Source organism: Schistocerca gregaria, chromosome 7 (genome assembly GCF_023897955.1).
Source record: "Schistocerca gregaria isolate iqSchGreg1 chromosome 7, iqSchGreg1.2, whole genome shotgun sequence".
Taxonomy (NCBI): Eukaryota; Metazoa; Arthropoda; class Insecta; order Orthoptera; family Acrididae; genus Schistocerca; species Schistocerca gregaria.
Window position 1 is genome coordinate 117573574 of NC_064926.1, and position 12511 is coordinate 117586084.

At 37.9% G+C, this 12511-nt stretch overlaps 1 protein-coding gene across 18 annotated transcripts in view; it reads right to left on the bottom strand.

The window, feature by feature from the left end:
• Positions 1-12511, bottom strand: part of LOC126281344 (cleavage and polyadenylation specificity factor subunit 6) — a 167089-nt gene that overhangs the window by 41062 nt on the left and 113516 nt on the right. For all 18 annotated transcript variants that reach the window (XM_049980238.1, XM_049980237.1, XM_049980228.1 and 15 more), the window contains 3 exons: positions 3075-3268; positions 2617-2758; positions 2376-2531 (listed from right to left, as the gene is read on the bottom strand). In XM_049980238.1, coding sequence (XP_049836195.1) covers positions 2376-2531; positions 2617-2758; positions 3075-3268 — 492 coding nt within the window. The remainder of the gene's footprint in view (positions 1-2375; positions 2532-2616; positions 2759-3074; positions 3269-12511) is intronic.

Consider the following 12511-nt stretch of genomic DNA (forward strand, 5'->3'; position numbering starts at 1 on the left):
AATGAAGGCAGTTGCAGACAGTTGTTAAGACTACCAAACCATCAGTTTAATAAATCATGGTCACAAAATATCAAAACGGATTATTTACAGAAAAATGGAAAACTTGAAGTCTGCCTCAGAAGATCAATTTGGGTTCTACATAAATATGGCAACATACGAGCCAATACTGATCCTACATTTTATCGTAGATAATAGAGTAAAGAAAGGCAAACCTATGTTCACTGAATTTGTAGCTTTAGAGAAGTGTTTTGACATTGCTGACTGGACTAAACTCCTTGAAAATTTGAAGTTAGCAGGGACAAAATACAGAAATTGGAAGATTATACCCACTTTGTACAAAAACTTTAGCGCAATTTTAAGAGCCGATGGACACGAAAGGAAAGCAGTATTTGAAAAGTGAGTGAGACAAGGTTATAACATATCCCTGACATTATCCCATATGTAGATTGAGAAGCAGTAAACAAAAACAAGGAAAAAGTTAGAAAGAGAATTGAAGTTCAAGGAGGATAAACAAAAACTTCTGAGGCTTATCGATAACATAAGATTTTTATTAAGAGACAGTTAAGGACCTAGAAGAGCAGTATAAGAGAATATATGGTGTCTTGAAAAGAGAAGGAGACAAGCAACAAAAGAAAATTACAGGTAATGGAATGTAGTTGAATTAAATTAGACAATGCTGAGGGAATTAGATTAGGAAATGAAGCACTGAAAGAAGCAGATGGATTTTGTTATTTGGGCAGCTACATAATTGAGAATCGCTGAAACTGAAATAACAGAAAATGGGTTTTGACAGTGACTAGAACAGCATTTCCAGAAGAGAGAAATTTGTTAATATCTGATACAGATTTAAATGCTGGGAGGGCTTTCCCGAGTATTTCTTTAAAGTGTAGCCCTGTACAGAAGTGAAAGGTGGACAATAAGCAGTTCAGACAATAATATAAATAAAAGCTTTGGAAATGTAGTGCAACACAACAATGTTAAAAATATATGATGGAGAAACTGAGTAACCAATGGATGAGGTACTACACTGAAGTGGGGAAAAATTAGGGACATGTTGAAAGAAGAGACCAATTTATACAACACATCCTCAGATAGCAAGGAATAGTCAGTCTGGTAATGGAAGGAGAGGGGAGCGGGGTAGGATGTTTGGAGTGGTTTTATGTGTGTGTGTGTGTGTGTGTGTGTGTGTGTGTGTGTGTGTGTGTGTGTGTGTGTGTGTGGGGAGGGGGGGGGGGTACTGTGTGGCAATTTCTTTTTTCCTCAGGCCGCTCCTTTTGTTCAACAGATCCAAGATTCTCATTTTTAAAGGATTCCTGTAACACATGTTTTGTGAGGCTCATTCCTCTTTGTTCTTCATACACTGAACCCTTTTCACCATCTTTGCTTGTTGCACTGTAACATCCTAATGTTACTTGCATTTAATTTTCCTGGACATAATTTTAACAGGGATCTTATTTTTGCCAACTTTTCCACTGGAGAATGATTTTATGTTTTTCTGCTATCCCAGATATTTTATCTTACAAACAATATAGCGCATCAACTGCTTGATGGAAATGTCAGAATTTCATTCTATATTTCAATAGGGCCTTTCTCATTTGTTCAGTTTCTCTTAAGCAATCCAGACATGGGACGTAACGTTGGTGTAGACATGGAACTGTACGAGTTCTGTAATATCAATTTCCTGTTATTTTACTTTGAAGAAACCTTGCTATGTGTGAAACACAAAATAAATTCTGTGATGTTCCAGTAACAATTGCAATAGAATAGTTAACCAGTAAGAGGCAAGAACACTCCCTACAACACAAGCAGAGCTTTGCAGCCACTATACTGGATTTCAGCGCACATGTGGTGCTTTCATATTGTAACTTCCACCTACGAATAAACGCCACTTGAAAGCACTAGCCTAGGGTATCTTTTGAAAACATGTCATTACAGATATAATTTGTTGTAATAAAATGAGATACTTCTGGCTGGTGATTAAACATTTTGAAGTTTCACTTATTCTGTATTGCAATTTGTGTGTTATGAAGGTATGTCATTTCAGTGCAACAGCACATTGAAGCATCATCAAAACTGATATTTTTCTTGGTACATTTTGTTAATAGGAGTGGGTTTGTTTCATTTTCTGAACATGCCAGAAAATATGGGCAAACAAACTTCGAGACTGTTTGCCATATCATTGCCATGATTGCAGTTCAATCTTTTTTTATTTATCAAAACAGCATTCTAGATTCCGGGATACACAATTCCTTTACACACGGGATACATAATTCCTTTACACACACACACACACACACACACACACACACACACACGCGCAAATCCTTCCCCAGTCTGAAAATTTGACCCACAAGCATTACTTTCTATGTGCTTACCTCTTCGTGCAGATCCATAGCTCTTTGTCTCTACTCCATGAAGTGTATCTTGTAACGAGCTTATCAGGATCTTACAACGATCATCATTAGCTACTTTTGACTGTTTTATTAGTGAAATCGCTGTGACCAAAGTTTCAATTGCACTAGCATATTCACCTGTAACAGCAGAACAGAGTAATAGCATAATTAAACTGAAACACTTCCATTAATTTTTTTTTTCTTTTTAAAACAGTGCTCTTACCAGCTGCTGCATCAGACACTGCACGAGCAATGGCAGAGCTTGAAACTGTTCTGTTCCGTCCCATTATTTCTTCAAATTCAACTTCACTGATTGGAGGTGGTCCTTCAGGACGATGTTCAGGTGGTGGTGCACCATACTGTGGCTGTAAGTATGACAATACTTTCAGAATATCTAGCTTACAAGGACAAGCTTGGTCCAGGTCATTTAATATAATGCTTTTCTGTGAAGAACCAACTAAACATGTAACGCAAAGCACACATAGTGCAACACAGACTAAGCAACTGATTTCAAAATGCAAAGAAATCTATTGCATGCGACATAACTTATTAAAGACTGAGGATTATACCTGTTCAGATAAATATCCCTATCATCACTGTTTCCACTTTACAATGACCTGACAAAGTGAATAATGATGATGATGATAATGATAACAGTAAAGGGAACAGCAAAACCTATACCTGTGGAGCTGGAGGTGGCCCATAGCCGTGAGGAGGACCATGTGGTGGTGGTGGACCCTGGTGTGGTGGCCCTTGATGTGGTGGGCCAGCACCTTGCTGGAAGAATGCAGGATTCACATGTGGAGCTGGAGGGCCTTGCGGGGGACCTCCGTGGACAGGTGGCCCACCATGACCAGGGGGTGGTCCTCCTGGACCTGAAAAATTTCCAAATACCAGCCATTTTTTCAATAGGCAAGAACAGTCTTCACTTCAAAAACCTTTTTTTACTAACTTTTCTACAGTCACTACCACACAAACCAAAGAAATAGTTCTATATGCCGGAATCATTGCTCGCAAAATACTTTCACCAGCCCAATGAAAAACGTTTATAAAGAAAATCACAAGTCATAGAAAAACCACAAATCAACCAAAAATTCACACACAGTCAATTAGAATTAAGACTAAAATTTTGTATGTTCAAAATATAGGAAAGATAGCTTTCATAACTAAACTTTTGATGTGTGTGAATTCTATAAAGTTTATCATCAGAGTGTACCGACTAATGGCAGTGAGAAACACACGTTTTAAATTGAGCTATCAAGTTATCTCGGCCCGATTGATTAATGGTGTGCTTGCAAGTGTACAATCAAATTGTTAATTCCATTTTATGCATGAAATAGAATCAATAACTCGTTTATATACTCCAAAGCCAAACATCAATCCAGTTTAAACACTAAATTCATTCACAAACAGAAGGGTGCTCAGCATACTGGAAAGTAGAGCATACTGGGAATCATTAAAAGGCAGTGCAACAATTACACATGAATCGAAGAACAGACTGAAGCAGAAGATACAGTTATGGGTAATTAAATGGAAGTGGGTTGGGTAAGCAGTCAGGCGAATGGATAGCAGATGGACCATGTTAGTTATCTGGAGGATTTCAAGAGAGAAAAGACAAGGTCTTTATCCTGCAGTGGATCTCACATGGCTGCTGCTGTATTCACATTCCATATGCCTGTGTAGAATGTTACTAGGATTTTTACCACCGCATACAGTGAAATTTTCTCATAAAAATTTTTATCTACTCATGCAGATAATTTTGACCTATAGCTTATGAACAAATTGCACAAATCTGTACAGTGACAGTTACCTCCCAATTCTTTAAAGAATTGAATTTCCATGTACAAAACTGTTTCAAACATCAAATTACTTTACAAATGAGTTAATTTGTTAAATATTTGAAGCTTAGCAAATCAGTGAGAAAAACTTCAGTAAATATTTGAAAAAAGTTTGTTGGAAATCACTCAGTGGATGAATACAGTCTGGGTAATATGCATTTCATTTTTGGCAACAGCAAGTTTCTCACACATCTCAAAGTTTATAACATCATGTCTCCTGAACTGTGTGCTGTATAATGACATAATTTTGCAGGTACATTCAGAGATATATAGGGATACTGTCTGCAAATCATGTTGCGAATAAAGTTGTTATGAGGGAAGATTGGAAAGTAGCGCACAATAATTTAATCATCGTGTTTGATTAGAATATAAGCATCTGCTGATTCACTTCTATCAGAAAGTGACAGCCAGCCAGCAATTTCTTCATGGAATGAAACACGTGAAAGTCAAATGGAGCAAGGTGCGGACTTTATTGTGGATGCTGAAGCGCCTCCCACCAAAATTGTTGATTTTCTCACGAACAGGAGCACCAACATGGATTTGAGCATTGTCATGAAGAAGACTGACACCATCAGCATTAATGTGGTCCTGTGTTCAACGAAGTCCACCAGTAACACACTATGCATATCCGAGAGCAATTGCACAAGCACTTTCCTAGCAGATTGGATCGGGTTGAACTTTTTTTGTACTGGGGAAGCAGCATGTTTCCATGCCCTAGAGGCCTGCTTGGTTTCGGGAATGTTGTGGTGCATCCATGACTCGTCACCAGTCATATCTTTCTGTAGTGTAATATGTTAAATAATCCAAGCCTGTCATCATTCGCTCGCCCTTATGGTTGTCTGTCAGGTTCTTAGGCTCCTAGCAAGCATTAACTTTATGAAATTTCAATGTGTTGTGGACAATACAGTACAATGCACCACTGGAAATTTTGAACTGCTGCAATAAGGTTCGCAGTTGCACATACTGATCGCTCAAAACTGCTGCCTCAATGGCTCAACATTCTGTGGGGTTGCAGCTGTTACCCGCCACCTGGAGCATGGCTAATCACTAAGGTCCATACGACCCTCTTGGAGACACTATGTCACCAAACACACCATGCATTTTCTGTTAATTTCACTCAGTTTACTCCCTTTGGAACACAAACACTGAGCTGCACTTTCCTGCTCCTCCCTAGTTGATGACGGTAACAATTAACTTTGTAGTTCAGGTTTCTCTTGCTATAGCTGCACATGGAAACAGACCGCCCTCTGTAGCGCAAACTTCAAAGTATATCATTTGGAAATTTCAACACTCCAGCTGCAATACCAAGAGTGAAAAAAATTATTGTGTATTACTTTCTGATCCTCCTTGGTAGTAAAGAAGTGATAAATTAAAATGTTATGTCTGATGCTAAAGTTTTGCTGCATGAACAGTGAAAATGTAGTAAGCAATAAACTTTTTTACTGTCACCAGTTTGTGGAGGTTACCAGTGAGAAAAATTAGTGATGAATTTACGTGTAAAGTTTGTTGAAAATTGCTCAGTGCTCTTATTTCAAATACTGGATGTATAAAGTCTGGGTATTTGCTTGCTGTAAGTTAATGTTGCCTTGCTGCCTCCAGATAACCACACAGTTTTATAACTTAATACTTGACTTACCATTCTAAACTTTTAACGTAAGATTATGCCTCTTAATAAGCAGGTTATGACAACATTTAAAATTTTTAAATTCTGTCAATAATGATGCAAAATATTGCAAATCAAATTCCTGTTGCCCTGGAAGCTGATAGGTAAGCAAACTACAAACTGATACCGAGTACTGGGATAGTTGCTTCGTAATGGAGGTAATAAGAATTATAACAGCAGTCTTCTCGTTTGAAGTCAAATAGCAATAAAGTCATTCAGGTGGGAACTTGAATTTTTCACCCACATTTATAGCCAACTCTGACTTCAATTTCGGTGATAATCAGGTTTAGTAGAGAGCAGGAAAAACCAGAGGCAAGAAGAAATACCCATGAAGAGAAGCTGTGCTCTGTCCAGTCGATCTTTAGTGAAATTGTGACCTAATTCCACTTTTTAATCAGAGCATAGTTCAGTATTATGCCAAGACATACCTTCATATCATCCAATGAAACATCTCTCCACAAGTGCCATCTTAAATGTTTTGTTAGTGGAGATACCTTCAGTTTTTATTCTGCTGGACACTTATTTGTTGCAGTAACATTTCCACGAATGAGGCTGGGCACAGCATTACAGCTGGTAATATTCAAAATATGAATCTGGATCACCATTTCCTAATGGAGTATGGAAATTTGGTAAGATCACCATACCCATGACAAGAAATATCCATTTGCAAGCAACAAACCACATTTTTTCATAGATCTCTTCTTTGCTGCTAACTTTCAACTCTCTGGCTCGTACAGAGGAAGAGATTATTGTTGCTCACTGATCAGGAGACGCACCTTCATTATCCTAATAAAGTCCATCTACAATATCATTTGCCACTTATACACCATCTTCATGCAAGCAAAAAATGCATGAAAAGGACATGATCACTTGTACATACCTAATCACGTAGAGCACACAATGTTTACTATCTGATGCTCCGGGTCAAAGCAAAATGGTGAAATGTATTGGACTGCCTGTGAAAGCAAACCAAGCGAAAAACAATAACTAATTAAAAAAATGCCCGCCCGTCCCTTACAAATTTTGTGAAAGTTTATCAAATGACAACATAACCTCGTGATATTTCCAAATCGACTGCATTCCATATTAACAGTGCAGTGACATTGGCAGAATCTCTAGATGTGAGCATGTGTTTTATTCCCCAAGAAATGGATGTAAATGAAAACGTAAATTTTGTAATTTTGCAATTCAGACAAAAAGTTAGGGCTTAGAATTGTACTTCGATAAGATGAATGAGGACAGTGATTGACAGCTAGAAAAATTCTGAGTAACATTTGTGGGGAAAAAAAATAATAATTCTGGTTCACAGACCTCTGTTCTTTGTCTTCTCCACTCAGTTGGTTTTTAATTCAGAAAGTAAAACAATGGACAAAAATTTTTTGTTTGACTGCAGACACACTGCAGCAGCATGACCAACGTTTTGCGTAAAATATCCTTTCTCCCGGGTGAAAATACACTTTTTCCGTGTTAAGTGACAGTATACTTTTCCTCGGAAATGTAAAACTTATCAACCATCAAATCGCTATGGTTTTATACACCGGTGTAGCATTTTGCAGCACTTTACAAAACGAATATGGGGGGGGCGCACATTTTTGACAGGTCTGTAATGTGCAGCAACATGTAGGCTGCATTTTTTTGTACGACGACAGTATAAATTCGTACTCCACAAATCACTGCATGTTACTTTCCGAAGCATTGAAATCTAGAGTGCAATGGGCAGCCAGTCATAGCTCATGTCACGTGATCTTGCCAGCAGATGGCAGCGGATATTCAGAGCATAGGACACATGATGTAGTCAGCCAATAGTAACATAGTTGTTCAGTAGCACGAACACACAAATAGGAAAAGTTAATGGTTTAAATAAATATACATAGTGTTACAAGAAAAGTAAAGCTTTCACATATAATATTGGTCTCGAAGATTAGTAAGCTGCAAGATAATTTAAGTTTTCACATATAATGTTGATCAGTTTTCATGTGTTACAATTTCAGACATATCACACACATGCTGGTAAAAAAATTTTTCCCTAATCTTGCTACGGCTTTACATGGTGAGCTTTCCTTTCTGCGAAAGAATCTATTACCTCATCAACGTTCGTCAAACGTTTTCTACATGAAAAAACGAAATGTCGGTGTCTAAGACTGAAAAAACTTAATACAAATAGTGCCCAAGACTGGTGTGGTTTCTAGATCTGATTACATGTATTTTGTCATAGTGTGCTAGATAAAATGAAATAGACCTGTCTAATATTGCAGCAGTAATACACACCAAATAAACGAGGCTGTTTTGGAGCAAATGGTCATTTTTATGACATGACAGAATATAATTCACAATGTTTTTTATATAAATTTGTGTGATGTCCCCATTTTCTCTCCTTCCTCATTCTAACAAACAATCTTGTCATCAGTAATTCTGTAACTATTCTTGCAAGTTTCGAAACTTATTCTCCGGTTAACTTCACTAACCCTGCCACAATCACCGGTTTCGTTATCCAGCCTTTATTCTCCGGTTAGGTGACAATGCATTTTCCGCGCAACTCTCAGAACAGAACTTATGCACCTGCTATCTGGGGACTGTACAACTGGCCGTTACTAGTGTAGCGGTCTGGCCAAAAACTTTGTCAAAATTTCATTTTCTTGGATACAACGAGAAGATAACATGTAATCTTTCTTACCTGTTATGCCTGATAGTAATTATAACAATGCCGATCATTCGCAGACCCAGTCAACCACATTAACAGAGATTGGCATTCACTCATTAGGCTTTATTTTGCTCAGCTTGTATAGCCCTATTGTCTTTTGTCTGTAGGAGAGTTTATTTCTAGATGCATTGGGGATTCCACCAGCAAAGACATTACGTAGACTGTGCACGCATTCAAAAATCAACTCGATTCTTTCAGAAATCAACTTAGAATGTGTTAAAAAATTAACAGGAATGCTTTTCAAAATCATAGAACTAAACAATAGACTAACATGCGTGGGATATTAGGCACTACTCCCCCCTTTCAACAATATGAATTTGGCACCCACCCCTGGAGCTGCTGCCTGGAGCAGACACCGCAGTTTGCCTCTGCCCCTTAGATCCAGGCCTGTTGCACATGCGTGAAGCTAGTAGCTTGGGCGTGCCAGTAAAATTTTTCCAGGTAGCATCTGGCCACTTGCTGCTACTGCTTATACAGTTAACAGCCACATTTCTGTAGCCAGAAGCGGAAGAATATATTACACATACGCAACTTAACTGCGCATGCACATGAGCATGTTCGCAATTGCTCCAAAGAATCTAAAGGAAACAGTTGTGGCATCACGCTCATTGAAGGCAATTTGTTGTTCTGAAGCATTGCATAGTTTTCCTAAGACCTTTGACACATTTTGCTGTTGGCAGACACTTGTATGAGCAATGTGTTTTGTTGTTGCATATGATGCATCTCGTTTGCAACTTAAGTTTTAGTTTTGCCTTTTTTCTATTGTTCATATTTCATTGCTCCAGTATTGTTCTGCAGTACCAGCATACAGTAGTACCCTTTGTTATAATATTGTTTCTTATCAGTCAAAATTACAAAAAACTAACTGAAAACTAAAACAATGAAAAATTCCTGGAATTCCAAAAAATTCCCGGGTTTTTCCCAGATTTCCCGGGTCGTATACACCCTGGCAAAATACACATGCTGGATGCTGCAGACTGTGGTCTTGTAGTATATTTCAATATAACTTGGGGTTCACAAAATCACATACACATGTTCTGCTAGACTTCAATCAAAATACTGGCCTGAAAGTACCTACAGTTACATTTTTATAGCGTATATGGGCTTTTTAGATTATGCGTGCCGTGATGAATGGTCTGTACAGTGAGACAACATTGAGGTGCCTATTTTCATGACAGCTGCTGTAATTCTTAGACACTTTTTAATCAATGGTACAAGGTTGTTATCATCTTCAGTTTGAAGGCTGGTTTGATGCAGGTCTCCATGCTGATCCATCCCATGCAAGGCTTTTCCTATCTGAACAACTACGGCAACCTACAGCCACTTGAGCACACTTACTGTATTCATGCATACCTCTACCATTTTTACATCCTCTCTTTCACCTTGTCTCCATTACTAAACTTATTAGTCCTACTCTCAGGATGTGTCCTAATAAGCGATATGATTCTTTTAGTGAACTTTTGCCATACATTTTTCTTGGCTCCGATTTCATTCAGCACCACCTCATTAGTTATTCAACCTACCCATCTAATGTTGAGTTTTCTTCTGTAGCACCACTCTCCAAAGCTTGTATTATCCTATTGCCTGAACTACTTATTGGCCATGTGTCTTTTCCATAGAAGAGGATAAACGGCTTCAGAAACTTACTTCCTTACAGCTATTTAAGTTTATGTTAGATATTAACAAATTTCACTTTTCCACAAATGGTTCTAGCTACTGCCAAAATCTACTTCATATTATCTTCATTTCAACAGCTGTCAATTACAGAGCTAACCTAATAATGAAACTCATCTACTACTTTGAAACCTCATTTCCTAATCTAATTTCATCAGCACTGCCTAATTTAATTCAACTACACCCCATTACCCTTATTGTCTTTTGTTGATGCTCATCTCCTGTTTTCATGATACTATACATTGCGTTAACTGCTCTTCTAGGTCCTTTGACCATCTCTTAACAGAATTCCAATATTATGGGCAAGCCAAAAAGTTGTTATTTATTCTACTGAACTTTAATTCCCTTTCTAAATTTTTCCTTGCCTGCCCACTGAATAGATGGAACAATGTTAGGGAGATATTGTAACCTTGTCTCTCAGTCACTTCTCGAATACTGCTTCCCTTTAGTGCCCTTGGGCTCTTATTATTGCACTCTGGTTTCTGTACAAATTGTAAATACTGTTTACATTCTCAAACAATGGAAACTATGTTGGAATATCAACAATTAAAAGAAAAAGATACAATTACTACTAATTGACACACTAAGTTGCACACATGCATAACAAAAAGACACTTACACATTAGCTTCCGGCCAAAGTCTTCATCAGAAAAGCAAATAAGCATTCCTTCACAAAAATTCGCACACCTCACGAGCACATACAAACCATCTCCAACAGCTCATACCAGGGTACACACATTAGCTACCTTCAGATTCAACAGCGAACGTTCCATTCGACATAGTCAAAAGCTTTCTCAAAACTTACTACTCCCATAAACATAGGTTTGCCTTTTTTTAACCTGATCATCTGAGGTGAGTTTCTATAAGTTCTACATTTTTCTGTAAGCTATGTGTATCAGTATTTTGCAACCATGATATATTAAACTGACAATTTGGTAGTTGTCACACATCTTTGGAACTAAAATTATCATGTTCCTCCAGAAGTCTAAGTATATTTCATCTGTCTCATATCTTGGTTTCATTGCTGAGTGTATGCCATTGAGTAATCTGTGACTGATAAAATGAAATAATCCAAACTGTTAACACTTGCAATATGTCAACATGCAAATTGTTGGAGGCAAAATACATTCAATGCTTCTAAAATGGCTACTCAAAACACTACTCCAACTGCAGTCTTTATTTGAACATTTTTAGGTGTGAATAATAGAACTTTGTAATTACATTTTCAGTTACAAATGTTTTAGGGAGTAATGTGTTAACTGCAGCAGGAGACATGCAGTACAACTGGTGATACAAGAGGGTACTGTGTGAGCAGTTCCGAGCAGGATGGTGGTTTGAGGGATTGAGGAAAGGTGAATTAGGGAGGGGGAACCAGCTCTGTTTGCTGCTGCACTCTGTTCTGGCCTCAGTATAGGCATGAGTGAACAAGAGGTTCCTTCGTCTGTTGCGCAATGTACTATGGAAGTTTTTAACACATGAAGAGCTTAAAACTGTCTGGCATTTTAAAGGCACAGTTTGAAAACACTACATTGTCCCACAACTGGGTGTTTACTTGGGCCACACAATTTAAGGGCAGTCATGAAAGTGCAGAAAATGAAGGTCATGCTCATCGCCCAAGGTCAAATCTCATATAAGACAACACCTGTGCTGTTCAAGAGCTTATTCAAGGTGATTGTTGGTGAAGTGTTTCAGTATTGAAAGTGCTTGTACCGTTATCTGTTTCAGTATTGAAAGTGCTTGTACCATTATCACTGAACACCTCAACTTTAGAAGAGCTAGTGCTCAATGGGATTTCAAATTGATGATATAATGGTAAGGTGGAGATTTCACAACTACAATTTAAACTGTAATACATTTCCAGGTGCAGATGTGGACTCTGACCACAAATATTGGTTTCAAACAGTAGATTCAAGTATCTAAAAATAAGATTGACAGAAAGTACATAATGGCTGGGCAAGAATGGCAAGAAGACAAACTGAAGGCTGCAAAAACAGGGTGTATAAGTGGATGAGGGAAAAAAATCCCAGATTTTTCTCAGTTAAAAATACGCTTTCTCCATGGTGAAAATACTCTTTTTCCCATGTCAAATGACACTATACTTTTCCTTGGAACTGTAAAACTTATCAATCCTTCGAATGTTTATAGTTTTCTACACCGACGTAGAATTTCCTGGCACTTGAAAGCCACACGTTTTGGAAAGATCTTTGATGTGCAGCAACCTGTACGCTGCATATTTTCGTGT